The sequence below is a fragment of the Notolepis coatsorum genome (genome assembly GCF_963971535.1).
Source record: "Notolepis coatsorum genome assembly, chromosome: 2".
Taxonomy (NCBI): domain Eukaryota; kingdom Metazoa; phylum Chordata; class Actinopteri; order Aulopiformes; family Paralepididae; genus Notolepis; species Notolepis coatsorum.
This window is the reverse complement of record NC_140166.1, coordinates 34,262,844-34,288,142: the sequence shown is the minus strand read 5'-3', so window position 1 is coordinate 34,288,142 and position 25,299 is coordinate 34,262,844. Positions and strand designations below refer to the sequence as shown.

The 25,299-nt window shown below is 45.7% G+C and overlaps 1 protein-coding gene across 4 annotated transcripts in view; it reads left to right on the top strand.

The window, feature by feature from the left end:
• The window catches only part of camsap1b (calmodulin regulated spectrin-associated protein 1b), a 164,755-nt gene that overhangs the window by 113,478 nt on the left and 25,978 nt on the right, over nucleotides 1-25,299 (top strand). For all 4 annotated transcript variants that reach the window (XM_084308965.1, XM_084308964.1, XM_084308963.1 and 1 more), the window contains exons 4-6: nucleotides 9,474-9,635; nucleotides 11,162-11,242; nucleotides 23,835-23,976. In XM_084308965.1, the coding sequence (XP_084165091.1) occupies nucleotides 9,474-9,635; nucleotides 11,162-11,242; nucleotides 23,835-23,976 (385 nt within the window). The remainder of the gene's footprint in view (nucleotides 1-9,473; nucleotides 9,636-11,161; nucleotides 11,243-23,834; nucleotides 23,977-25,299) is intronic.

Below are 25,299 nucleotides of genomic sequence, written 5' to 3'. Positions count from 1 at the left end.
TCTTTAGATGATCTCTTCTTCTTCTTCTTCTTCTTCTTCTTCTTTCTTGGCGTATTTCTTCCCTCCTCATTTCTTATACTACACTAGTGGTGTTCCATCTTTAGGCCTCTTCAACTCACACTTTCTCCTTCTTCTCTGCTCCTCTTGCCTGTCCAATACTAATACATACACTAACGCTATATCCTCTGGTACAACTCTGAAGCAAGAGAATTATTGAATATATATATAGATACACAAATGTTCTAGAATGTTTGCCTATGACATCATACTGTGACATCACGAATGTTCTAGAATGTTCTATTATGACAAATAATACGGTTCACTGACTTTATCTAAATCCAATCAATATTCCTAATGCCGTTTCAATGTAAGGTTATAAAAATAAACATATAAACATTCATATAATACAATAACCTAAATATATAGCTTTGGCTCTTCTACAATACGCGTACCTAGGATTTGACTTGATTCAACAACAAAGCAGTCGGGGCAATGGCAAGCCGAAAACGGTTGAAAGTGTAGTTATTTGAAGTTTTGATTATTTTTTTCACGACTGAGGTAGGTAGATTACATTTTTAGAGACTAAAGTACCGAAAAAGGGTACCGTTGGGTACCGGTATCTATTCACAGGAACGGTACCCATCCCTAATCACAATAGACTGAGGCTGCAGCTAGTGGTTCCCGCGCACCTCAGGAAAATCCTTTCACGCTAGCACAGCGGGGTAAACTGACTCAGGAAAAGGTGAACAAGTGTCACCGAGCAGTCACAAAATTTGTAAGGGCTTGAAATTTTGGTGGGGGCTCAACAATAAATGACAATCAGAAATGTTAAGTTGCATGTTATTCTAACCAGCTTAGTTCTGTTGCATTTCCAATTAATGTATTTAAATGATAAATTTATCAGGAATCGATAAGGGAATCGATAAAGAATTGTATCGATAAGCAGAATGGACCATGGAATCGTATAGATGAAATCGTATCAATTCCCATCCCTAGATTTCAAGGTCCTCCTCCTTATATACAAAGCACTAAATGGAACAGGACCAAGCTACATCGCAAATTCTCTAGTCAACTATGTGCCTCCTAGAACATTGCAATCATCTAAGTCTATTGAAGGTTCCAAGCCACAGTCTAAGGAAAATCGGGGATGCAGCATTTGCAAACTATGCACTAAAGTTATGGAACACACTACCTATGGACATTAGGGAAGCAAGCTATATCTCTTAATATTTTCAAAAATAAGCTAAAAACGTACCTCTTCACCATAGCCTTCTAATACACTCCGCTGTACTGTAGCACTATTTTACTCTGTGCATTCTATTGCATAATTTTACTATCTATTCTATTCTACTATTCTATTATTGCACTGTATTATTTTACTCTGTCTATTGTTTATTACAGGTTCAAAACTGTCGGGTATTGAACTGTGTGTGTGTCGAGCAGAAGAGACTGTCATGAGCAGGAGACTACTGTCTGATATGGCTTGCCTTAAAATGTGCATTGTGGTGTCAGGCAGAAGAGAAGACTGTCATGTTTTGAACTATGGATACCGAACAAAGGTTTGGGATGGCTTTGAACTGTTGAAACAGTAATTCAGAACAGTTTTACCATTGTACGACTTTGAACTGTTGAACAGTAATCCAGAACTATTTTATTGCACTGTAAAATATATATATTTTTTATCTATTCTATTCTACTATTTTATTGCACTGCACTATTGCACTATTTTACTGTCTATTTTATCTTGCTCATTTTATTATTGTCTATTTAAAACTGAATCAAACCATAAACTAGGTGGCCTGTTGGGATGTTAGATCCTAATGTGAAAAACTGTTATTATATGTTTGCACTTTATGTGCTCATTTTATGCCTGTCTTTTTTCTGCACTTTGAGCTGCAGTTTCTGTATGAAAGGTGCTATACAAATAAAGTTTATTATTATTATTTTTTTTATCCACTTTTTCTCCTTTTTAATTTTTTTTTCTCTCATCCCAATTACCCACCCGCCAATTCTCCCCTCCCCTGTCTTGAACGTTGCTCGCATATGCCCCCCACTGGCCGGTTGTAGGGAGGATAGAAGCCTTGCATCACGTGTCCCCTCCGATACACGAGGAGGCAGCCTGTCGCATCTTTTCACCTGCCAGCGCAGACTCTCATTGGCGAGGTGTAACGTGTGGGAGGCTGTCCACAACGTCCAGATTACAACCCATCGACTTCCACCCGCTAACTCTGCCAATTGAGTTAGTATGACGGCTGGCCCAAGCCGCAGGCAACGGCGACAGCCGGAGTCGAACCCGGTGTCTCTTGCGTTGGTGCCGAGCGCAATGACCGCTGCGCCACCCAGCCGCCCCTAAAGTATATATTATTATTTACAGTGACTGTAAATCCCGGTGGTCCGGGGTCAGTTATCTCCCCTACACACTAATGGTTAAGGTTAGGATTTGCTGATCCTAAACCCAAGAGGTAACGTCACCCTGCAGAGTCGGACCCCCCCCCCCAGTGCAAAGTCAACGTTACAGTGTGACTAATGAATGAACAAACGCACAGAGATGGATCCATAGTTCAGTTGATCAATTTGGTATTGAATTAATCACCAACTCTCTGCAAAAAAAAGATCCATCCAAATTCCTTTATTTTATTTTTTATTTAATTACATTTTCAAATGTAGGGCTTCTAGCTCTGAAACAGAACATGTACATATCCCAATAAAATCCCCCATGGGTGCTGTAATGGTGCCCCAGGAGTTGTTCCACTATTCACTGTTTATGGAGCAGCTCCAGGATTGGCCTGGAGAAAGATTCCTTTCTGTGGTTTTCAGGAGACACTTGTTCATCTTACACTATTATAGAATATGTAATATATATGTTAATAATTTTTTGGGTGGATTTTCTCTTTAATGCTGGGGAGATCTGACGTCTCACCGGGACGTAGACGTGCTCACGAGAACTTGCACCCAGGTCGCGGCACTTGGCGAGTGTCTAGCTCTAGCGGATGAGGAAATGGATTTTGGAAAGCTTTTTTTTTTGCCGTCTGTTGTTACTAAAACATCTCTCTAAGACTAATTTCTGAACGGATTAGTATACAATTTGGACCTCTACTACATAAGACTTCAGGCTATGGAACCGCAGTGTTTTTCAGCTCATACCTCTATGCTGGAATATTGGAATATGGAATCTTGCAACCACTACAGAAAAAATGTGAGTACTCAAGTTCAACTCCAGTTCAGACCACGTTACTCTATTTCATTAGCACTAAAAGTGATTTTCCTTTTTTGCATTAGTAACTTCAGAATGTTATCTTTCAAAAGAGACCAGGCTCATGCATGTGCTATAAGTATAAAGCTAAGCTTCGCAAAAAAGGTATGCAGTCAAGTAAAAAAAATAAAATAAAAAGGCCACTTTTCTGGGTGCCTGTTAACACTTTCTGTGCCAGCCATTGTACTCATCAAAGAACCCTCTCTGCCAGTGCTGTAAGTCTATGGAGATGTTTACCTTCTTTGCAGGGCTATAACTTTTTTAATTGTATTGCTATATTGACATTACTATGGCCCAATCAACATCGATTATCTATCGTTCAGGATGTGGGAACGTTATACTTTTTCATTCATACATTGTTGTGTTAATACCTTCTAGAATATAAGTATGTTTTATAAGTATGCCCAACCGCATTATATAGATTATCGATCGCCGTTTCCCCCCCATACACGCTACACCAAAAAACTCCAATGTATATGATCGGTATACATTATGCCTCATCATGCGCGGAGGAAAGGAGGGGGGGGGGGGGTCGTTTATAATTCCCCGATCATCAGTAAATGCTTTATGTAGGTTGGGTGATATATTGATCAGATGGTTTGCAAACAAGGAAACGCACAATCGGGTTGAAAAGAACGTTATATTCCTCTTACCGTGGGTCAATGAGACTGGCGGTGAAAGATCCCAAGTATACGACGCCGATTGCCTAGGTCCATTTCCGGTTTGTATGTCGCAATAAACGCCGAAATCATATTGATTATTAAGTTTAGAAAGCGATCCATTATGTACATAGTATCTGTCGGGAGTCCCGCAACGAGATGTGACTGCCGGATGAGTTTCATCGATGCACTGCTGGGCACATCCTGTTGACGAGTGTAACTCGCCCGACCATCCACCAGGCGGCGGTATTGAGCCGTCGTTGCAGTCACCTATAAGGTCCAGCTGCAGCACCGCGGGTGTATATATGTATTATGAATGCCATGGCGAAAAAATGAAATATTGATCTCAATAACGCTGGACAGCGATGTTGGCGGCCAATAACGCTGGAAAGCGTTTTTTGGCGCCCAATGTGTTAAGAGAGCATTTCGAACAGGATAGCAATTATGCTAATTCTCAATAGTCTCTTTTTGTTACCATGGGAACCAGCGGCGCTGTCTTGGATGCGGCTATTGTGTGTGTCTCTATGGCTGTTTGTGTGTCATTAGCTGTTGGTCCGGTTGTCTGGGGTCTTGATGGGGTCCTAGCAGCTATAGTGAGGGCCCTGAGGGGTGTGTCTGGGGCCTTGATGGGGTCCTAGCAGATGATCCGGGGCGCCCCTGGCACAAAGCCTTGAAAGAGGAGCTAGTAGGAATCCTCAGCAGTAACGCTCAGCGCTTAATATTTCAACCCCCCCCCCCCCCCCCCGGGTTGCTGACTCTGCGAGGTGTTTCCATGGCAACCATATTTATATTCCCACGTGTGTGTGTGTGTGTAAGAGAGAGCAATCCTATACCTGCAGACAGCCTTGTACCTCCAGTCTGACTCCTCTTGTCTAAAGAGGAGAGCAGGGCAGGGGGAGCAGCTGGGGCTACCCACCCTCCAGACAGCTCAGGGCAGCAGCAGCAGCCCCTTCTCTCTCTCTCTCTCTCTCTCTCTCTCTCTCTCTCTCTCTCTCTCTGGGGCTCCATGCATGGTTGCTGAAGGCCAGTGTGAGGCTGTTTAAGAGAAACAACGGGGTGAATTGAAGTCTTTTTTTTGATTGTCTATTAATCTCCACAGACCCTGAAGATGATGCCTATTACATGGATGGAAGAATCACTCAAATGTGCCTTTTAAGACGTGCACACAGCCTCTAGCTTGGTACAAGCTACAGCTTCTTAAATGTGACATTTATATCTTTAAAAAAAAAAAAAAAAAAAAAAAGATTATTATAGGTTTGTCTGTTTTTGCACTTGAGTCGTTTTTCATTGTGTGTGTCTCTATGGCTGTTTGTGTGTCATTAGCTGTTGGTTCTGGTCTGCTGTTGACACTCTCATTAACCATGTTAATAACAAGCCTGGTCTTTATCTGGCCCCATGGCATAACAGCGTTATGTATTTGAGTTAGTGTAAAAAAAAAAAAATCTTTTCTTTTTCTTCTTTTAAACCTTTATTTAACCAGGTAAAATGCTTGATCAAGGATCTCTTTTACGAGCAAGACCTGACCAAAATGGCAGCAATAAAAATAAGAAACAAAGTTACAACATACAGGACAAAACACACAGATAAAAGAAAATTAGTTAAGTAAAAAGGTTAAAGTGAAAATCTGCCTAAAAGTACATGCCCAAGTAAATGGAAGATTGCTCCACTTCTACACGGTCAATTTGCATGTTCTTGGCATCTAGGAACATCTATGGACCTCACGGAATGTATTCCCAGTGTCAGAAATATTTTCTATTTCTATGCTTGAGTAAATTGTGATGAAACAAAGGAGAATATAAATTATAATTTGTCTTTGCATCTTTGACAGTGAATAACATTGAGTTTGGAGGCATTTCAAATGAATGAATAAAGGGTAGATGATTTGCAGCTTTTTTGTAGATACAGTACTGAATTCTGCCATCCCGACACATGCATTTGAATATAGAATATCAGGCCTATAAATGACTTTTTTTTTTTTATCCACTTTTTCTCCCATTTTCTATATTTTCTCCCATCCCAATTTCGTATCATCCAATTCAACCCTCCCCTGTCACGGACGCTGTTTCTTGCCTCCCACAAGCCGGCTGCAATGTGGACTAAGTCATACATAGCACAAGTCCCCTCCGGTACTTGAGGTAACAGCAGTCGCATCTTTTCACCTGCGCAGCTCGATCTCTCAGTGGCGAGGAGTAGCGCGTGGGAGGCTCACGCTGCCCCCGACACTTCCTGATTCTACTGCGCAGGCGCACCAACCGACCTGTAGGAGTCGCTGTCCACAACGCCCGATCCCCACCCATCAGTTTCCCACCCCCTAATACGGCCAATGTGTATTAGTACGGACGACCAGCTAAACTGAAAGCAAATGTGGAGCGCTGGGCTCGAATCGACGAGCCCAGCGTCTCCAGCATTTCGTGGCGAGCGCCTTGCCCACTACGCCACGTAGCCGCCCCTATAAATTACCTTATTATGGCCAAGTCATACATCTATGGATAGGGCCATATCTCCCCTTTCCAATGGCAGTGTTAAATCTGGATTTAGCTATTTCCTCGTGTGACTACTCACCTTTTTCCGATGCAATGCACTGAGAATTCACATTATTCAGAGAAACTCTTATTTTAGATTTTCTTTTTTTAAATCATTGGTAAACAAACGTAGTGCTGAAAATATACATTTTGACTGCTGTTTTGATAGGGTTAGGGTCTTTACTCTTGGCTACATTTGAAAAAGAAATGCAACATTAATTAATACGTCTGTAGTGATGCACCGATGTGAAAATTGTGGCCGATAACCGATATTAATATTCCTGTTATGGTCGATATTTACCGATGTCGATATCTTTTTTATGAATCAAATAAAGAGCTATTTTCCAAAACTCATTTTATTTTCAGTAATGACTGATATTTTGAAACTATTTAAGACAAAAACATGTAAAATCTTTTTTTTTCTTTTTTAATATCGGTCCTATCTTGATATCGGACCGATACCGATGTGTAAAAAAATTACCATCGGCCGATATTATATCGGCGGACGATATATTGTGCATCACTAACAGCAGTTCTCGTCATAATTGGGGGACCCTAGAGCTGAACAGTTTAAGGACGGTTACAGGTACTAGCGCTGTCCTCTACACCCTTATTGCTTAAGGACAGGTACTAGGTCTGTCCTCTACACCCTTATTGCTTAAGGACAGGTACTAGGGCTGTTCCCTACACCCTTATTGCTTAAGGACTAGTGCTGTCCTCTACACCCTTATTGCTTAAGGACAGGTACTAGCACTGTCCTCTACACCCTTATTGCTTAAGGACAGGTACTAGGGCTGTCCTCTACACCCTTATTGCTTAAGGACAGGTACTAGGGCTGTCCTCTACACCCTTATTGCTTAAGGACAGGTACTAGGGCTGTCCTCTACACCCTTATTGCTTAAGGACAGGTACTAGGGCTGTCCTCTACACCCTTATTGCTTAAGGACAGGTACTAGGGCTGTCCTCTGCAACACAGAACATTTAAATATGTCCTTCTGCATAATTGCATCATGTGAGGGAAACACAGTTTTACAGATGTGTCAATGAACTCAACTAATGGATTACAATCTGTGACTTAGTTGACCCAAGGACTTTCTGTAGTCGACGACAGCCCTGAAAGGTACAGTATGAAGAAGGAAGACGCTCACCACGAGGTAGTCCTCTCTGATTGGGGATTCCCTCTCATTCCGTGTGCCTTGATAGGATTAGCATATAGAGAGCAGGGCTTAGCCAGGGTGAGATCAGGTTCCCATCGCACTGGGCGAGGAGCTGAAGCCACCAGAGGTTATTGGAGCTGCATGTTGTTTCATACCCTTAGGATTGATCCGTCGTACTTCTGAATCAGACTGTTCTCTCGGCTGTCTTTGTTAAGCAAGTTTCATGAACAACCACACTCCCCAAAGGACCCAGAATCTTTTAGTTAGCTCTCATAACGAGCCAGTTAGCCAGCGCCAGGTACAGTAGCTAGCCAACGTTAGCTCTCATAAAGAGCCAGTTAGCCAGCGCCAGGTACAGTAGCTAGCCAACATTAGCTCTCATAACGAGCCAGTTAGCCAGCGCCAGGTACAGTAGCTAGCCAACGTTAGCTCTCATAACGAGCCAGTTAGCCAGCGCCAGGTACAGTAGCTAGCCAACGTTAGCTCTCATAACGAGCCGGTTAGCCAGCGCCAGGTACAGTAGCTAGCCAACGTTAGCTCTCATAACGAGCCAGTTAGCCAGCGCCAGGTACAGTAGCTACCAACGTTAGCTCTCATAACGATAGCCAGTTAGCCAGTGCCGGGTACAGTAGCTAGCCAACGTTAGCTCTCATAACGAGCCAGTTAGCCAGGAAGAGAAGAGGCCGCGAAGATGGAAGAGGAGGATGACAGAGGAAAAGGGAGAACAGTGGAGAGGAGTTGAGAAGAGTAGGAAGAGAAGACGGGAGCGGATACGAGGGGAGATGTGGAGAGAAGAGGACAGGATGAGATAGGAGAGGAGTGGAAGAGAGAACATATATCAATACCAGTGCTCATGTGTTCCAGTTCAATAAATTGTTGTTCATCTACAGCTTGTTGCATTATTTCATGCATTGATATTATCAATAAGACATATTTAATCTCTAAGCATTTACAATGTAGACTTGACTGGCACATCTTTTAAATCAAGTAAGTAGTCAGGTGTCCTAGGGGGTTGTGTGTGTGAGGGGAGATGGGGGCGGAAAACTTCAGGGGCCTATAGATCATCACTTAATATGGTACCTGGAAAATCAGGAGGTAGTATGGAAAAAAATTTCAAGGCAAGCGTGGGAACCCTGCTTTAGAACTGGCCCAGAAGGCCAGTTCTTCCAGCATAGAGCAGTGCCCGAATGGCACAAGTTGAGTGGAATGGTGAAACTAGATGGTAGAGCTACTTGGTTTGACGTGCTGAGCATTGATGTATAGTGATTTATGTTTTGATGTTTTCTTTGTGCATCCAACTTTTTACTCTTATTGACCTGTTTGCTGTATACGTCAGACTCTGTGTGCGCGCGCATCAAGTGGGCAAAAGGAACATAATCCTGGTCAGAACAACGGGGCGGACTACAATATATTTGCATTTGTTAGCCACGCTAGCGATCTAAACAATCAGTCCATGCCAAAGCTAGATATGTAAAAGGTGAAAGACTCACACTCACAGCCGTGCTGATCTGGCTAAATGACATCCAGACGTTTTCGTTTGAAACTACTTTTAGTCAGAGTGTCATGGTTTCTCCATAGAGCCCCTTCATACCGTTAGTCAGGGGAGTGTCATGGTTTCTCCATAGAGCCCCTTCATACTGTTAGTCAGGGGAGTGTCATGGTTTCTCCATAGAGCCCCTTCATACTGTTAGTCAGGGGAGTGTCATGGTTTCTCCATAGAGCCCCATTGTACTTCTTTTAGCGCAGCAGCTTGCGCCGGTAGTGGGCGACTTAGTCAACTGATTGGCTCGAACGCGGTATGTTTGTAAATGGTGAACTGGTCTATTAGTTTGAGTGCTCACAAAATCCTTGTGAAACTGAGTTGTCTCTCTTTCCCACCCAGAGTGCCCACATGCCCCTGATCGATGCCCTGATGATGGCCTACACGGTGGAGATGATGAGCATCGAGAAGGTGGTGGCCTGCGTCAAGCGCTTCTCCACGTTCAGCGCCTCCAAGGAGCTGCCCTTCGACCTGGAAGACGCCATGGTCTTCTGGATCAACAAGGTCAGAGCACCAGTCCTGCACTATGCAGTCTAGATTAAGATTAAACTGGACTTTGAAGAAGTCTTTATTCATTGCACACATTGACAATGTCGTCATGCAGTGACGCACACATGCGATGGGCGGCACACACAGATACACACGCGCACATTTTATTTTTGGGTCGCCGATGAAATGTTCCTCTCTGCGTTTCACCCATCCCGTCATCCATCGCCCCCCAAGGACAGCCGCGAGCAGACATGGGCTGCAGCGTGAGGCCGCGCCTGGGGACCAATCCAAGTGCTCCTGTCCGTCTTCGTCAGGGATGCGACAGCGTTAGCAATCTGTTCTGCATGTTTTTCCATTGGGTTTATCTGATCTGGAGGGGAAACCCTTGCGAGCACAGGGAGAACATACTAACTCCACACAGAAAGGCCTGGGAGATACCCCACCTGGGTACCTGGCAACGCGGCGACCTGGTCCCCAGGGGGGAATCGAACCCTGGACCTTCTAGCTGTGAGGCGACAGTGTTAACCACCGTGCCGCCTTAGATACTAGGGATGTAAACCGTATTCACCCACTCGCTCACACGCCGATGGTGGAGGCAACCATGCTCATCAGGAGCAGTTAGGGGTTAAGTGTCTTGCTCAACAAACACTTCCGACGCTGCTGGGAGGAGCCGGAATCAAACCGTATTCACCTTCGCCATTACTAGATGACTACTCTTACCTCCTGAGCCACTGTCACCCCCATATTTCTAATCAGCACACATGTTTTACATTACCTCTGACTATTTTCTTTTTCATAGTTAAAAAAATATTTAGCTCCTTAGAAAACATGTTTTTCTCTCTCTATCTGACACACAGACGCGCATTATGCACTGCTTACCCCTTATAGACCCGGCATACACCAGGCTGCCCTGCATCCACTGGCTCAGCACTCTGTCGGGTGAATCACGTTGACGACTCTTGACACGGCAGAACACAGTGTCCCTACTGGTCTGCCTGAGGCCTGGACGTTACTGATGATCTGGGACAGGCCCACAGACAGTAGAGGGCTGATCCGGACACACGCACGGACACACGCACGGACACACGCACGGACGCACACACACACACACACACACACACACACACGCACGCACACACACACAGATGGGTCAGTAACATGCAGGCTTGTATTTCACTTGTCCATCAATGAGATGCCAAGGCCCCTGACACAGTGTGTCCCATTATTCACCACTCTGCCACACTCAATGTCTGGGAGCAGGGAAGTGTATGTGTCTTTGTCTGCTGTTTAGTCTCTAGTCTCTTTCCTACTACATGACTGCACCATAAGAGCTTTACTAACCAGGCACTAGCTGTGGGGATAGAGGACTGTGGATGTGGTGTTTAGTCTTTGCACTGCTGCTGTGTCCTACTACATGACTGGCATCTACTAACTCTCTACTAACCAGGCACTAGCTGTGGGGCTTTGAGGACTGTGGCTGTGAGCCGCCATGTAGCTGAAGAGATGGAGTTGGTATGTAAACGCAGTGTCTTCCTCCACAGGTGAACATGAAGATGAGGGAGATCACGGAACGGGAGCACAAAGTGAAGCAGCACCCGCTGGAGTCGCCCAGCCACCAGAAGGTAAGGCTAGAAGCACACGGGCCCTCTACAGTTGCCTCTTTCACAGAGAGGAATCTGGGAAACCGAAAAGGCCAGAGCCAAGATGGTGGAACTGGAATTCAATCAGTAGTTCCAGTATTTCCGTTTTGTGACTAGGTTTAAGTGCTTTGTTAAATACCCTCTTTTCCTTAATCATTTATCCAGGTTAGTGTCATCGGCTCAATAGAATGTCTTTATCAAGAGAGCCTGGCTGAAGGACAACGGCAGGGTCAGCACTTCTGATAAAGAATGTTTCTCCCCTGATGGCATTGGAGTTGTTTTGACCCTGCTCTCTCTCCTCTCGCTCTCTTTCTCTCTCTTTCTCTTTCTCTCTATTTCCCCTTAAAGGAATAGTTCCGATTTTTGGAAGCCTAGCTCTATTTGTTAATTTCCAATAATGTCGACTGGTAGAATCTTCTCTCGGCACAGTCCCTGCTGTTCCTCACACCAGCTCCAGTCAGGCTCACTGAAACCTACAGTCCCTGCTGTTCCTCACACCAGCTCCAGTCAGGCTCACTGAAACCTACAGTCCCTGCTGTTCCTCACACCAGCTCCAGTCAGGCTCACTGAAACCTACAGCCCCTGCTGTTCCTCACAGCAGCTCCAGTCAGGCTCACTGAAACCTACAGCCCCTGCTGTTCCTCACACCAGCTCCAGTCAGGCTCACTGAAACCTACAGTCCCTGCTGTTCCTCACACCAGCTCCAGTCAGGCTCACTGAAACCTACAGTCCCTGCTGTTCCTCACACCAGCTCCAGTCAGGCTCACTGAAACCTACAGCCCCTGCTGTTCCTCACACCAGCTCCGCTCAGGCTCACTGAAACCTACAGCCCCTGCTGTTCCTCACACCAGCTCCAGTCAGGCTCACTGAAACCTACAGCCCCTGCTGTTCCTCACACCAGCTCCGCTCAGGCTCACTGAAACCTACAGCCCCTGCTGTTCCTCACACCAGCTCCAGTCAGGCTCACTGAAACCTACAGCCCCTGCTGTTCCTCACACCAGCTCCGCTCAGGCTCACTGAAACCTACAGCCCCTGCTGTTCCTCGTACCAGCTCCAGTCAGGCTCACTGAAACCTACAGCCCCTGCTGTTCCTCATACCAGCTCCAGTCAGGCTCACTGAAACCTACAGCCCCTGCTGTTCCTCACACCAGCTCCGCTCAGGCTCACTGAAACCTACAGCCCCTGCTGTTCCTCACACCAGCTCCAGTCAGGCTCACTGAAACCTACAGCCCCTGCTGTTCCTCGTACCAGCTCCAGTCAGGCTCACTGAAACCTACAGCCCCTGCTGTTCCTCACACCAGCTCCAGTCAGGCTCACTGAAACCTACAGCCCCTGCTGTTCCTCACACCAGCTCCGCTCATGCTCACTGAAACCTACAGCCCCTGCTGTTCCTCACACCAGCTCCAGTCAGGCTCACTGAAACCTACAGCCCCTGCTGTTCCTCACACCAGCTCCAGTCAGGCTCACTGAAACCTACAGCCCCTGCTGTTCCTCACACCAGCTCCGCTCAGGCTCACTGAAACCTACAGCCCCTGCTGTTCCTCACAGCAGCTCCGCTCAGGCTCACTGAAACCTACAGCCCCTGCTGTTCCTCACACCAGCTCCAGTCAGGCTCACTGAAACCTACAGCCCCTGCTGTTCCTCACAGCAGCTCCGCTCAGGCTCACTGAAACCTACAGCCCCTGCTGTTACTCACACCAGCTCCGCTCAGGCTCACTGAAACCTACAGCCCCTGCTGTTCCTCACACCAGCTCCGCTCAGGCTCACTGAAACCTACAGCCCCTGCTGTTCCTCACACCAGCTCCGCTCAGGCTCACTGAAACCTACAGCCCCTGCTGTTCCTCACACCAGCTCCAGTCAGGCTCACTGAAACCTACAGCCCCTGCTGTTCCTCACACCAGCTCCAGTCAGGCTCACTGAAACCTACAGCCCCTGCTGTTCCTCACACCAGCTCCAGTCAGGCTCACTGAAACCTACAGCCCCTGCTGTTCCTCACACCAGCTCCAGTCAGGCTCACTGAAACCTACTGCAGGATGCACACAAAGTAGATTCCCTTGAGCTTCAGTCAGCTGGTACAGACAGGAGCTTGACCCCATTTACGTTACCAACCAACAACACCCAGTAGGAGGTGGAGCTCGGTTTCCAAAAAGACCACAACTATCCCCTTCAGCCTGGAATAAAATCCAGTCTATGTCTCTCTCTGTCTCTGTCTCTCTCTCTCTCTCTCTATCTCTCCATCTATCTCTCTGTCTGTCTCTCTCTGTCTCCTCTGTCTCTCTCCATCTCTCTCTCTCTGTCTCCTGTCTCTGTCTCTCTCTGTCTCTCCATCTCTCTCTCTATATCTCTCTCTGTCTCTCTCGGTCTCTGTCTCTCTTTCTGTCCCTGTCTCTCTTTCTCTGTCTCTATCTCTCTCTTTGTCTCTGCGTCCTCTGTCTCTCTATGTCTCTCTCTCCCCATGACCTCTGACCTCTGACCTATTGACCTTTCTACCCCCCCTCTCTTGTCCCTGCTATCTGGATAGTCTCCCTCCAAATGGTATTGGAAGCTAGTACCTGTAAGTTGGCTGCTAGCCCCCCTCCTCCCCGCCCTCCCTCACATTGCACGCATAGTTCTGTGTTCATGTGCGCGTGCACGCACACACACACACACCACCCACACACACCACCACGGCTCATCAAGCTCATTCTGTGCTGCTTGTAGCCAGTGTGTCTGCACAGGGGGAGAAAGATGCCTTTTTAAATGCTTATTTTTATTTTATTCAAAATAATGTCGCACTGTGCTATGAGTTTGTTCTGTTTTGTATATTTGGTGAAAGATGTTTATTTTGGTGTACAATGTTTTCTGTACATTTCATGCAGGCTGTGTGGATTAACTGTGTGGGTGTGGTTGTGGGTGTGTGTTTGTTTACTTGCCTTCGAAAACCAGTTAAATCTGGCTCCACCTCCTCTGCAATACCATCCTCGTCCACCTCTGCTCACTGATCTGCTGTCACCTCTCCTCTGGTGGTCTCTCTCCTCACACTCTCCTCTGGTGGTCTCTCTCCTCTGGTGGTCTCTCTCCTCACACTCTCCTCTGGTGGTCTCTCCTCACACTCTCCTCTGGTGGTCTCTCTCCTCACACTCTCCTTCGGTGGTCTCTCCTCACTCTCCTCCAGTTGTCTCTCTCCTCACTCTCCTCCAGTGGTCTCTCTCCTCACACTCTCCTCTGGTGGTCTCTCTCCTCACTCTTGTTATGGGAAATGTTAAAGGACAAAACGATGAGCCGTTTGTATAAATCATTCTGAGTCGTTATTAAAAATAGAAACATAGTTTATTTCATCTGTGGCCACAAAATGAAAGTTTAGTTTACAGTCGGAGACAACATGTGTTCACACACTGAATCTGACCAGCAAAGTGACCAAGAGGTCTGGTCACACCGTACATTATACACAGAAATAGACGTAACATTAGAACAGAAGATATGATGATGAAAGTATAAACAAACTGGGTTCTCAGTAGGCAGGAGCAACAAGACCTTGCTTTGGCTGGCTGGAAAGATAACCTTGGTACTTTGGAGTCTCTGCTAGAGACACACACACACATTATACTAGCTGGTCATTTTGAACCAGTCAAGCTGTACAAAGACAAAATGATATCTCAACACAGATCTATAATGACATGATAATATTTCCCACGACACTCCACCCTGTTTGATAATATAGATTACAAAAAAAAGAAAATATTATCATTATTTAAACGCTATTAACACTTTAATCGCCATGGGTTAAATTCATAATTTACCATCCCTCGCCAGCTCGATTTGTCTATGGAGAAGTTCCCCTTCTTTGCAGGGCTATAACTTTTTAAATTCTATTGCTAAATTGCCATTATTATGGCCCATTCAATTTCCTATAAGTATTGTTCAGGGTGTAGCAACGTTAAACTTTTTCATTCACATATTCATACTAAAATATGGTCTAAAGTATAAGTATGTTTTTATCGTTTTCTGTAGCTTTCTTCAGAACGTGATTTATAGCCCTAAATGCATTATATTGATGATCAAATACATTTTGGTAGGAATCTGTGCGAGATAAAGAATTTCAACTGGACGTGGTTCTAGAAGTTTCTACGCATCATCTGATGATGACCGGATGGGCGGGGGATCGTTTATAATTCCGTGGGCAGCGTTAGATGATTCATCCAGAGTGGGTCATATGTTCATCATAGCAGTTTATATGGAACACGTTAGAATATAACGCTGAATCTTACCGTGGCTTCCTCGCGCCGCTGGCAGATGAGCGTGGAACAGAAATTTTTTCTATTATGGGATGGGGAAATGCCCGATCCATTTCCAGGTTGTATAATAGTATATACGTCCAAATCATGTTTTTCGAGTTATTTGCACCGATCGATGTTCACTGTGTCAATACGGAGTCTCTCTAACGATAGCGAGTGCCCGGACCACATATGGATGAGCACTACCGGTTCAAAGGGTAATTTCCGTTTGGCGATCTGCCGATCTGCCACCAGATGGCGCTATTGAACCGCTAGAGAGTTGAGTGGAGCTTTGCAGTGTGTCTCAGGGCTCCGGAAAGGAAATATGATTTCGATGACAGATTTTTGAAATATTGACATCAAAGACGAGTTACGGCGTCTTCGGCAGAATGAGCATGGCTAGGAATGACGTCTTAACTCGTCCACGGCGATCATAGTGTTAACTCTAAAAAATGCCAAAAACAATACCTATACTATACAAAACCTATAATTAAACATGCAGAATACGGGTAGACTACTGTCTCTAATATCAACCTGCAAAAACATAACTTTATTGATCAGAGGAAGAAAAACAAAATAATAACTTTATTACATCAACCAACCCCTAGAGGGAGACATTAGTCCACACATAAACGTGGTCGGGAACACAGTGTCCAGGCTCCGGGCGGTCGAGATGCAGAATATAGATTTCTCCAATCACCAAGCCTGAAAGAATCACAACAAAAACCAAGGAGAGTATCTATAATAACAAAAGGCAAAAACAAAACAACCTTGAAAACACTTGACTACACAGTTTCTGCTATGAGACAGTGTTCAGAATCAGTTTTGGAATGGAGCGTTCCCAAAACAAACGTCAGGGTGAGAAGAGAAAAAGATGATAAAAATGACCTACTGCACCTTTACATTTTTTCTTAAGGTTTGCTTAACAATTAGACCGTAACCAAATCTAGTTTGAATGACTAATATTAATACATTTTCTCTTATGAGATAGCTGCAGGGCTGCTCATCTAAGAGCAGAGCAGATAAAACAAAAAACAGGAAACACTTGACTTTGAGAGCCAAAAGCTCTGAGAATAATAAAACATGTATACAAGAATGAAACATAATCACACAAACAATGAAATGCACATCTGTAGCGTGTGTTTTAAACTTGCCTCATTTGTCGAATCTCAGGTAGGTCTTCCCCTCCCTGCCATCCAATACCCCCGGGCCGATCCAGTCTGATGGTTCCCTCGGTCGTCCCAGATGGCCTTCTTCTTTCGCATTGTCCTTGGTTCGACTCACGACTGAAACAGGCTAACTGTCTTTTCCTCTGATGAATGAGGTTCGGTTAAAAGCCTGCTGGTGAATCGCAGTTAGGATTGCTTAGTTCTTTATCTTCGGCCAGTGATGGGCCAGCTGTTGGCAGTGTCCGATGGTGTTAGCTGGTAGCTGCAGAGTGGAGCAAGCCGGTCAACTCTCTGCCTCCTAGTTCGAGCAGTAGGCCAGCTGTGGTCAGCTGTTGGCAGTGTCTGATGGTCCTAGCTGTAGCTCATAGCTGCGTTGGTCGTGTCCAGCTGCAGAGTGGAGCAGGCTGGTAGGCATATGCTTCTCTGGAGCAGTGGAGTCAGCTGGGGTCAGCCGGGCTCAGCTTCCTCTCTCTGGGGCAGTGGTCAGTAGGGCCGGCGGGCATTGGTTTGGCACAGAGATGGAGGACCCCCCCTGAGAAACCACAAAGGAGAGGGGTACATAGGTGTACGTTGTAGAGAAAGACAAAGGAGATGGATGTTGTAGTGAGTGCCAGCTGGAAAACAGAAATCAACAAAGCTCTGTATATCTCACTATCCATTCTCTTTTTCTTTTCTTTTTTTTCCCTCAGCCACGCTTTAAAAAATGTTGCCCGTTATCACATTTCTTTCATTCAAATCACATTCATAGTGTTTACAGTGCAATAAAAAAAATTGAATTACTGTTCAACAGTTCAAAGTCGTCTTAACCCCTGTTCGGTATCCACAGTTTAAAACATGACAGTCTTCCCTCCTGTTCGATACCCCTTCAACCCAAAAACCTGCCGCAGGGCAAACCTTCCTCTCTGGGTGCAGTTCCCTTTCAGGGTACAGTTCTAGGCCTGGGTCCTACACAGTTTTAAAACCTGACAGTTTCTCTTGTTTGATACACACACATAGTTTAATACCTGACAGTTTTGAACCTGTAATAAAACAATAGACAGAGTTAACTTAGTACAGTGTAATAAACCTTTTCTCTTATTTTCCCCTTATCTGTTTACACACTAACAACAATAGACAGAACTCTTTTTCTATTTTCCCCTTTTCTGTTTACACACTAACAACAATAGACAGAACTCTTTCTATTTTCCCCTTTTCTGTTTACACACTAACAACAATAGACAGAACTCTTTTTCTATTTTCCCCTTTTCTGTTTACACACTAAATGGTAGAAAGGGTCGACTCCTCCAAAGGCGGTTAGGTGGTCGAGCGGAGATTGCGTTCGTCACCAGCCCCGGAGCTGTGAGCTTGGTTCGCCTGTTCGAATCCAGCTCACAGCTCCGGGGTTGTCACCAGTTTGGCTGGCCGTCTGCACTGATACAATTGGCTGTATCAGAGGGTGGGAGAAGCTGGCGGGGTGGGTCCGGGTCGTTGTAAACAGCGACTCCTACAGTTCGGTCGGGGCGCCTGCTAAGCGCGGATTGGACGTGAGGGGGATAGTGTGGTCCTCCCACATGCTACGCCCTCTCAATGAGAATCCGCGCTGCCAGGTGAAAAGAAGCGGTGATTGGCTGGACGTGTGTCGGAGGAAGCACGTGGTAGCCTCCACTCTCCCAAATGATCTGACTGTGGGGGGTAAAGCGCAGCGACCAGGAAGGGACTGGGAATTGGCATACGACTAACATTGGGATGGGAGAAAATCGGAGGAAAATGGAGGGGGAAAAAGACCAATAAAAAAAAATAAATAAAGGGTCGACTCCTGGCCTGAAGTCAGGCCATTCTATACCCTCAACTCAGCTCCAACGAGCAGGGCAGTTCCCTAAGTCATGACAACAAAAAACAACTGTCTCTTAGAGTCTCGTCGGCAAACGGGTCACAATGATGTCTGCAGGTCACATGAAATAAGATGATCGCTGTTGCTAGCAGCTACTAACCATATGAGTACTGCAGGTCAAATAGAGACTGAATGGCAAATGACGGTATGTCTGAAAAACACAGGTAAATTCTCCCGACTCACAGTCCCTCATTCCCGCCTCCTTGTGAGAAAAAATAGTTATATTTTTTATAGTACAGACAAACAAAAATGGAATTAACCCTTAGAGCAGTGCCTTCCTCGTCCATGAACCCCATGAAAAGTACCCTCATACCCTAGTTTTCCTTAGAAAACACTCGAGATTTGACCAGGTAAAATAATTAAAGATAATCCACCCCTGTGAAACATACTGTCTGGTTCGCGTGAATACTTTACCCAAGGCAGTTGTCCTTCCGCGTTCGGTTTGCGCGCCCTGATTGGCCTCTCAGCGCCCAATCGCGTTAGCCTACACAGAGCTAGCAGAGTATCGGGAGAAATGTAATATTACTGTGAAGAGAATCACGTCGCTGCAGATGCTCGCAGTTAGTTGACCATGGAGATGGTAAAGTACTACGGATGTAAAACATTTGGAATTGTTTACAATAAAGCTGTGATTGTACAACTTCAAGGCTCCTTTCGATCGCCGTGCTGCTGCTAGGAAGGAGCAATAAGAGGAAAACAATGTCAACATAATTGTACTAGTTACAGCTGTTGTGGTGTCCACAGTCTGATCTGTTTCAAACGAATTGACAATCAATGTCTTTACAGCTACACAGAACTTGCAGAGTATCGGGAGAAATGTAATATTACTGTGAAGAGAATCACGTCGCTGCAGATGCTCGCAGTTAGTTGACCGCGGAGATGGTAAAGTACTACGGATAGTAGGGCTAACGCGATTGGGCGCTGAGAGGCCAATCAGGGCGCGCAAACCGAACACGGAAGGACAACTGCCTTGGGTAAAGTATTCACGCGTCTGGTTCCCTTATTTCCAGTAGCACAGCGTTCCAAAGGACATTTTAAAACCCAAAGAACTAGAGCTGCCGCGGTATTGATTATTTCCTTACCGCACAAATTTGCAAAATATTTCCTACCGCCGCGGTTATTACCGCATGCACACAAAAAAAAAAAAAAAAAGTTTGAATGCATTTTTTTTTTAGTAGTAGTCTACTCTTTATAGCATATAGCCTGCCTCTAGTCTAAATGTCTATTTTTAGAGGATGACTTTGCAGCATGAATATTGTTTGGGATTCGGCAAGCACGCATTAGTTATTGAAAGTGAAACACGGATTCGAAGTTTCCACTCTGGTCCTGCGCCGTTCACTCGGTGTCCCGGGCAGGGGTGGTTACCCCTAACCCCCCCGACCCTTTCTTATTATTATTACTATAAAGTTACTACTTTATAATAAAGGCATTCATTTTGTGGCATTAACATTATATAGTTATACGTTCAATAACATCAGCGTGTTTACCGGACAATAGCAAGGCAAGCAATACTCTATTCATATCTCAGTTCCTTTCTTTGCTCAGAGCGTGCTGAGTTGTCCCATTCTGCGGTCTGTTAATAAAGTTTTCAATCAGACAAGTGTATAGAACGAAGGGCTTTTATTATAACATTCGTTGCAGACAGTAAAATCATTATGTCTCGTTTAGTACTCCTTAGGAGCGATGTAGTCCACTCTGGCGGAGAGTTAAAGCTAACGTTATTAGCCGTGTTGTGATGATCTGACATTCAGGAAGTAAAAACCTAATACGCGCTTGCCGATTGGTGGTAACACACTGCATGACGCTACAACGTGTGACGCGTCTCTCTTCTGACCAATCAGTGGTCTGCAATGTTTCACGTGACTTTTCTGGTACCCAATAGGGTCGCTTGGAACCTCGATAGATGAGTAGGGTATATCTGCAGAGCCGCAAGCCCAACGAGAGGAGGTAATTTATTATTATTATTATAAAAAACAGCGGTGACGCGGTATTCAGCCTACTCTGCGGTGGCCGTAATGCGGTAATCGCGGCAGCTCTACAAAGAACATCACCATTAACACAGCTGTCCCCCTCTGTTAACATACCCCTAATTCCAAAGCAATTGTACAATACCACAGCACAGTCCCTCGTCCTGCTCCTTTGTGAAAAGCAATGCCTCAATTACAGAGCCCGCAGAGCAAAACCAGCGCTATAAAAAAAATTCTTTTTTGAAGCAAATATCCCCGCCCTCGCCCAACTTTCGGGACGCAGACTTGAACTCAAAACATCTTTTATTATACTCGTGGTAGGCCCCCGCACTCCGTGCACGAGTCTAATCCCCGCCTAATACTTTTGGGATGTACCAAGATTGAGAAACTATCGAAAAAACCATCGCCAGTCTACCAAGCACACAGTAATATACACAAAACAAATGGCTCTGACAGGCACCATGTTCTAGTTTAGACCTCTAATTTTTTTTTAAGGACAAAACGATGAGCCGTTTGTATAAATCATTCTGAGTCATTATTCTTTAAAAAGAAATCAGAATGTCAACAGCTCACCGAGTGTCCCTTATCGCGCCACAAGGATAAGGTCCATGCCGGAGGTGACAGCCAAGCGGACGGCACAGCGGTCCTCTGAGAACCCAGTTTGTTTATACTTTCATCATCATATCTGATGTATAATGTTACGTCTTGCAAGTGTGTATTAATGTACGTGTTGCCCAGACCTCTTGGTCACTTTGCTGGTCAGATTCAGTGTGTGAACACATCTTGTCTCTGACTGTAAACTGGACTTTCATTTTGTGGCCACAGATGAAATAAACAGTTTCTATTTTTAATAACGACTCCGAATGATTTATACAAACGGCTCATTGTTTTGTCCTTTATCATTTCCCATAACACTCTCCTCCAATGGTCTCTCTCCTCACTCTCCTCCAGTGGTCTCTCTCCTCTCTCTCCTCCAGTGGTCTCTCTCCTCACTCTCCTCCAGTGGTCTCTCTCCTCACACACTCCTCTGGTGGTCTCTCTCCTCTCTCCTCCAATGGTCTCTCTCTCTCCTCACACTCTCCTCTGGTGGTCTCTCTCCTCACTCTCCTCCAGTGGTCTCTCTCCTCACTCTCCTCCAGTGGTCTCTCTCCTCACTCTCCTCCAGTGGTCTCACTCCTCTGCCCACGGCCGCCCTCTGATGGTATCACTGCTGCTGCTGTGTGTGTGTGTGTGGATCTGTGTGTGTGGATCTGTGTGTGTGGATCTGTGGATCAGCCGTACACCCGCTGGCCCACTGCATGCTGGAGCCAGAGCAGCGGTGTGAAGCTTCTTCAGAGAGCGGAGGAACTCCCTTGTTGTAGAGCTTGAGCTTGCAGCAGTATCACCCCCTGCTAGAGTTATTAGGCTGCCTGTAGAATTTACCTATCTCAAGCTCTGCCCTCTTTCTTTGATCCTCCAATCACAAAAATCACACTGTTTCTCTGAGCGACAGTTGTCATCGGAGGATCAGTCGAAAGAGGGCGGGGCTTCAGACTAGTGGGGTTGATTGTTCTGCAGCTGCTTCAGTTTGGCTACATCATTTATTGTTTGGTCTTTGTGCTCTTTTGGTTTAATTTGCTATGTATGTAGGCATCATGAGGCATCGGCACAGTGTGTATTACTTATTCTGGTTAGTTTGTGAAACATGGGAAATTGTTGTCTTTCCAGTTGAACATGTTAACAATTCAGTGAAACGTGTTTAAGTCTGAGAAGGACAAACAGACTTCCACATTTCAAAGTGCACTATAAAGGATCCAACAATTGATTATTTGGACACATCCCTAGTAGAATTGCCTCTGTTGACATAAATCTTCCCGTGTACTTTTTAGGTCAGTTTCTGTCTGCTATGTAGAATAACTTGTTGTGGGCGTATTTAAGCCTCCCGACTTCTGCTTAGTATTGTTTTTGTACTTGTATATAAAACACACTTAGTGTAGTTGTGCTGTAGCTGGATTGTGATGGATTAATTTAGGGGCCAGATTCAGTCCGCTGTGTCCCCAAATAACCCCCGACCCGAAGGTTTTCTATTCACTTATCATCACGTTACTGTATGACTTCTCCTGTTCAGCTCACACATGTGTTGTATAAAATAGGTGTTCTAGCATTAATAATAATAAATAATACATTTGAAGCGCCTTTCACTGACTCAAGGACACTTTACATAAAAAGATAGTTGAGATAAACTATATAAAAAGATAAGATAAAAATATGAATATATATATAGTAACAACAAGAAAATGTAAAAGAAATAAAAATGAAAAGGTAGCACAGTGCAGTCCATTTGCAAGAAACAAAAAGATAAATTCACTTCATCGATGAAATAACGTGATCCGGGGGGAGATGATGGAACAGTAGTACCAGTGTGTCTGTAACAGGACCATGATGGCAACCCATCTCTAGTGACTAGTACCAGTGTGTCTGTAACAGGACCATGATGGAATGAATGGAGGACTCTTACTTACTAATTGTCCTGCTCCTCATGTCACTGCTCCGTCACGCCCACTTCACACTCCCGTCTCCACCCATACGAGTGGGGCGACAGTGGCTCGGGAGGTAGAGCAGTCGTCTGGTAATCCGGAGGTTCCCGGTTCGATTCCCACTCCTCCCGGGTAGCGTGTCGGAAGTGTCCTTGAGCAAGACACTTAACCCCTAACTGCTCCCGATGAGAAGGTCGACACCTTGCATGGTTGCCTCCGCTCGTCAGTGTGTGAATGTGTGAGTGAATGGGTGGATGTGAGGAACAAATTGTAAAGTGATTTGGATAAATCTAAATGCACCATTTACCATTTATGAATGGCCAGAAACATCCACAGACCAGGTCAGACATGTGTCTCTGTGGCTGCAGTTACACTTCTCACTTCACTGTGCACTTGTCTGGTCTGGACTCTCCCAGGATGCATTGCCTGTCTGGTCTCTCCCAGGATGCATTGCCTGTCTGGTCTGGACTCTCCCAGGATGCATTGCCTGTCTGGTCTCTCCCAGGATGCATTGCCTGTCTGGTCTGGACTCTCCCAGGCCGCGCTGGGACACACGCCAGGCCAGATCACATCTCATAATGTTAGATGTTGATCGAATCTCCTAAAAATCGCCTTGAAATGAAAGTGTAACACAGCCTTTTTTACTAGAGATGTTTCTGTGACGAGTCGTTGCTTCTGGGATGTTTTACAACATTGCACTCTTGCTAGTAGTCCCATTGTTGTGACTTGGCTATAACTTTATTTATATAAAAAAAAAAAAGTTGCTCACTATGCGTCCCTCTCTCCCCCTGGTGGTCAGGTGCGGTATCGCAGGGAGCACGTCTCTGGCCGCCAGCTGCCCTTCTTCCCGCTGTTGGAGGACCTGATGAGGGACGTGTGCGACGCGGCAGCACTGCTCACCGTGGTGCACTACTACTGCCCTGACCTCATGAAGCTTGAAGGTACACACACTACTGCCCTGACCTCATGAAGCTTGAAGGTACACACACTACTGCCCTTACCTCATGAAGCTTGAAGGTACACGCACTACTGCCCTGACCTCATGAAGCTTGAAGGTACACACACTACTGCCCTGACCTCATGAAGCTTGAAGGTACACACACTACTGCCCTGACCTCATGCAGCTTGAAGGTACACACACTACTGCCCTGACCTCATGAAGCTTGAAGGTACACACACTACTGCCCTGACATCATGAAGCTTGAAGGTACACACACTACTGCCCTGACCTCATGAAGCTTGAAGGTACACACACTACTGCCCTGACCTCATGAAGCTTGAAGGTACACACACTACTGCCCTGACCTCATGCAGCTTGAAGGTACACACACTACTGCCCTGACCTCATGAAGCTTGAAGGTACACACACTACTGCCCTGACATCATGAAGCTTGAAGGTACACACACTACTGCCCTGACCTCATGAAGCTTGAAGGTACACACACTACTGCCCTGACCTCATGAAGCTTGAAGGTACACACACTACTGCCCTGACCTCATGAAGCTTGAAGGTACACACACTACTGCCCTGACCTCATGAAGCTTGAAGGTACACACACTACTGCCCTGACCTCATGAAGCTTGAAGGTACACACACTACTGCCCTGACCTCATGCAGCTTGAAGGTACACACACACACACTACTGCCCTGACCTCATGAAGCTTGAAGGTACACACACACACTACTGCCCTGACCTCATGAAGCTTGAAGGTGCACACACTACTGCCCTGACCTCATGAAGCTTGAAGGTACACACACTACTGCCCTGACCTCATGAAGCTTGAAGGTACACACACTACTGCCCTGACCTCATGAAGCTTGAAGGTACACACACTACTGCCCTGACCTCATGAAGCTTGAAGGTACACACACTACTGCCCTGACCTCATGAAGCTTGAAGGTACACACACTACTGCCCTGACCTCATGAAGCTTGAAGGTACACACACTACTGCCCTGACCTCATGAAGCTTGAAGGTACACACACTACTGCCCTGACCTCATGCAGCTTGAAGGTACACACGCACACACTACTGCCCTGACCTCATGAAGCTTGAAGGTACACACACACACTACTGCCCTGACCTCATGAAGCTTGAAGGTACACACACACACTACTGCCCTGACCTCATGAAGCTTGAAGGTGCACACACTACTGCCCTGACCTCATGAAGCTTGAAGGTACACACACTACTGCCCTGACCTCATGAAGCTTGAAGGTACACACACTACTGCCCTGACCTCATGCAGCTTTAAGGTACACA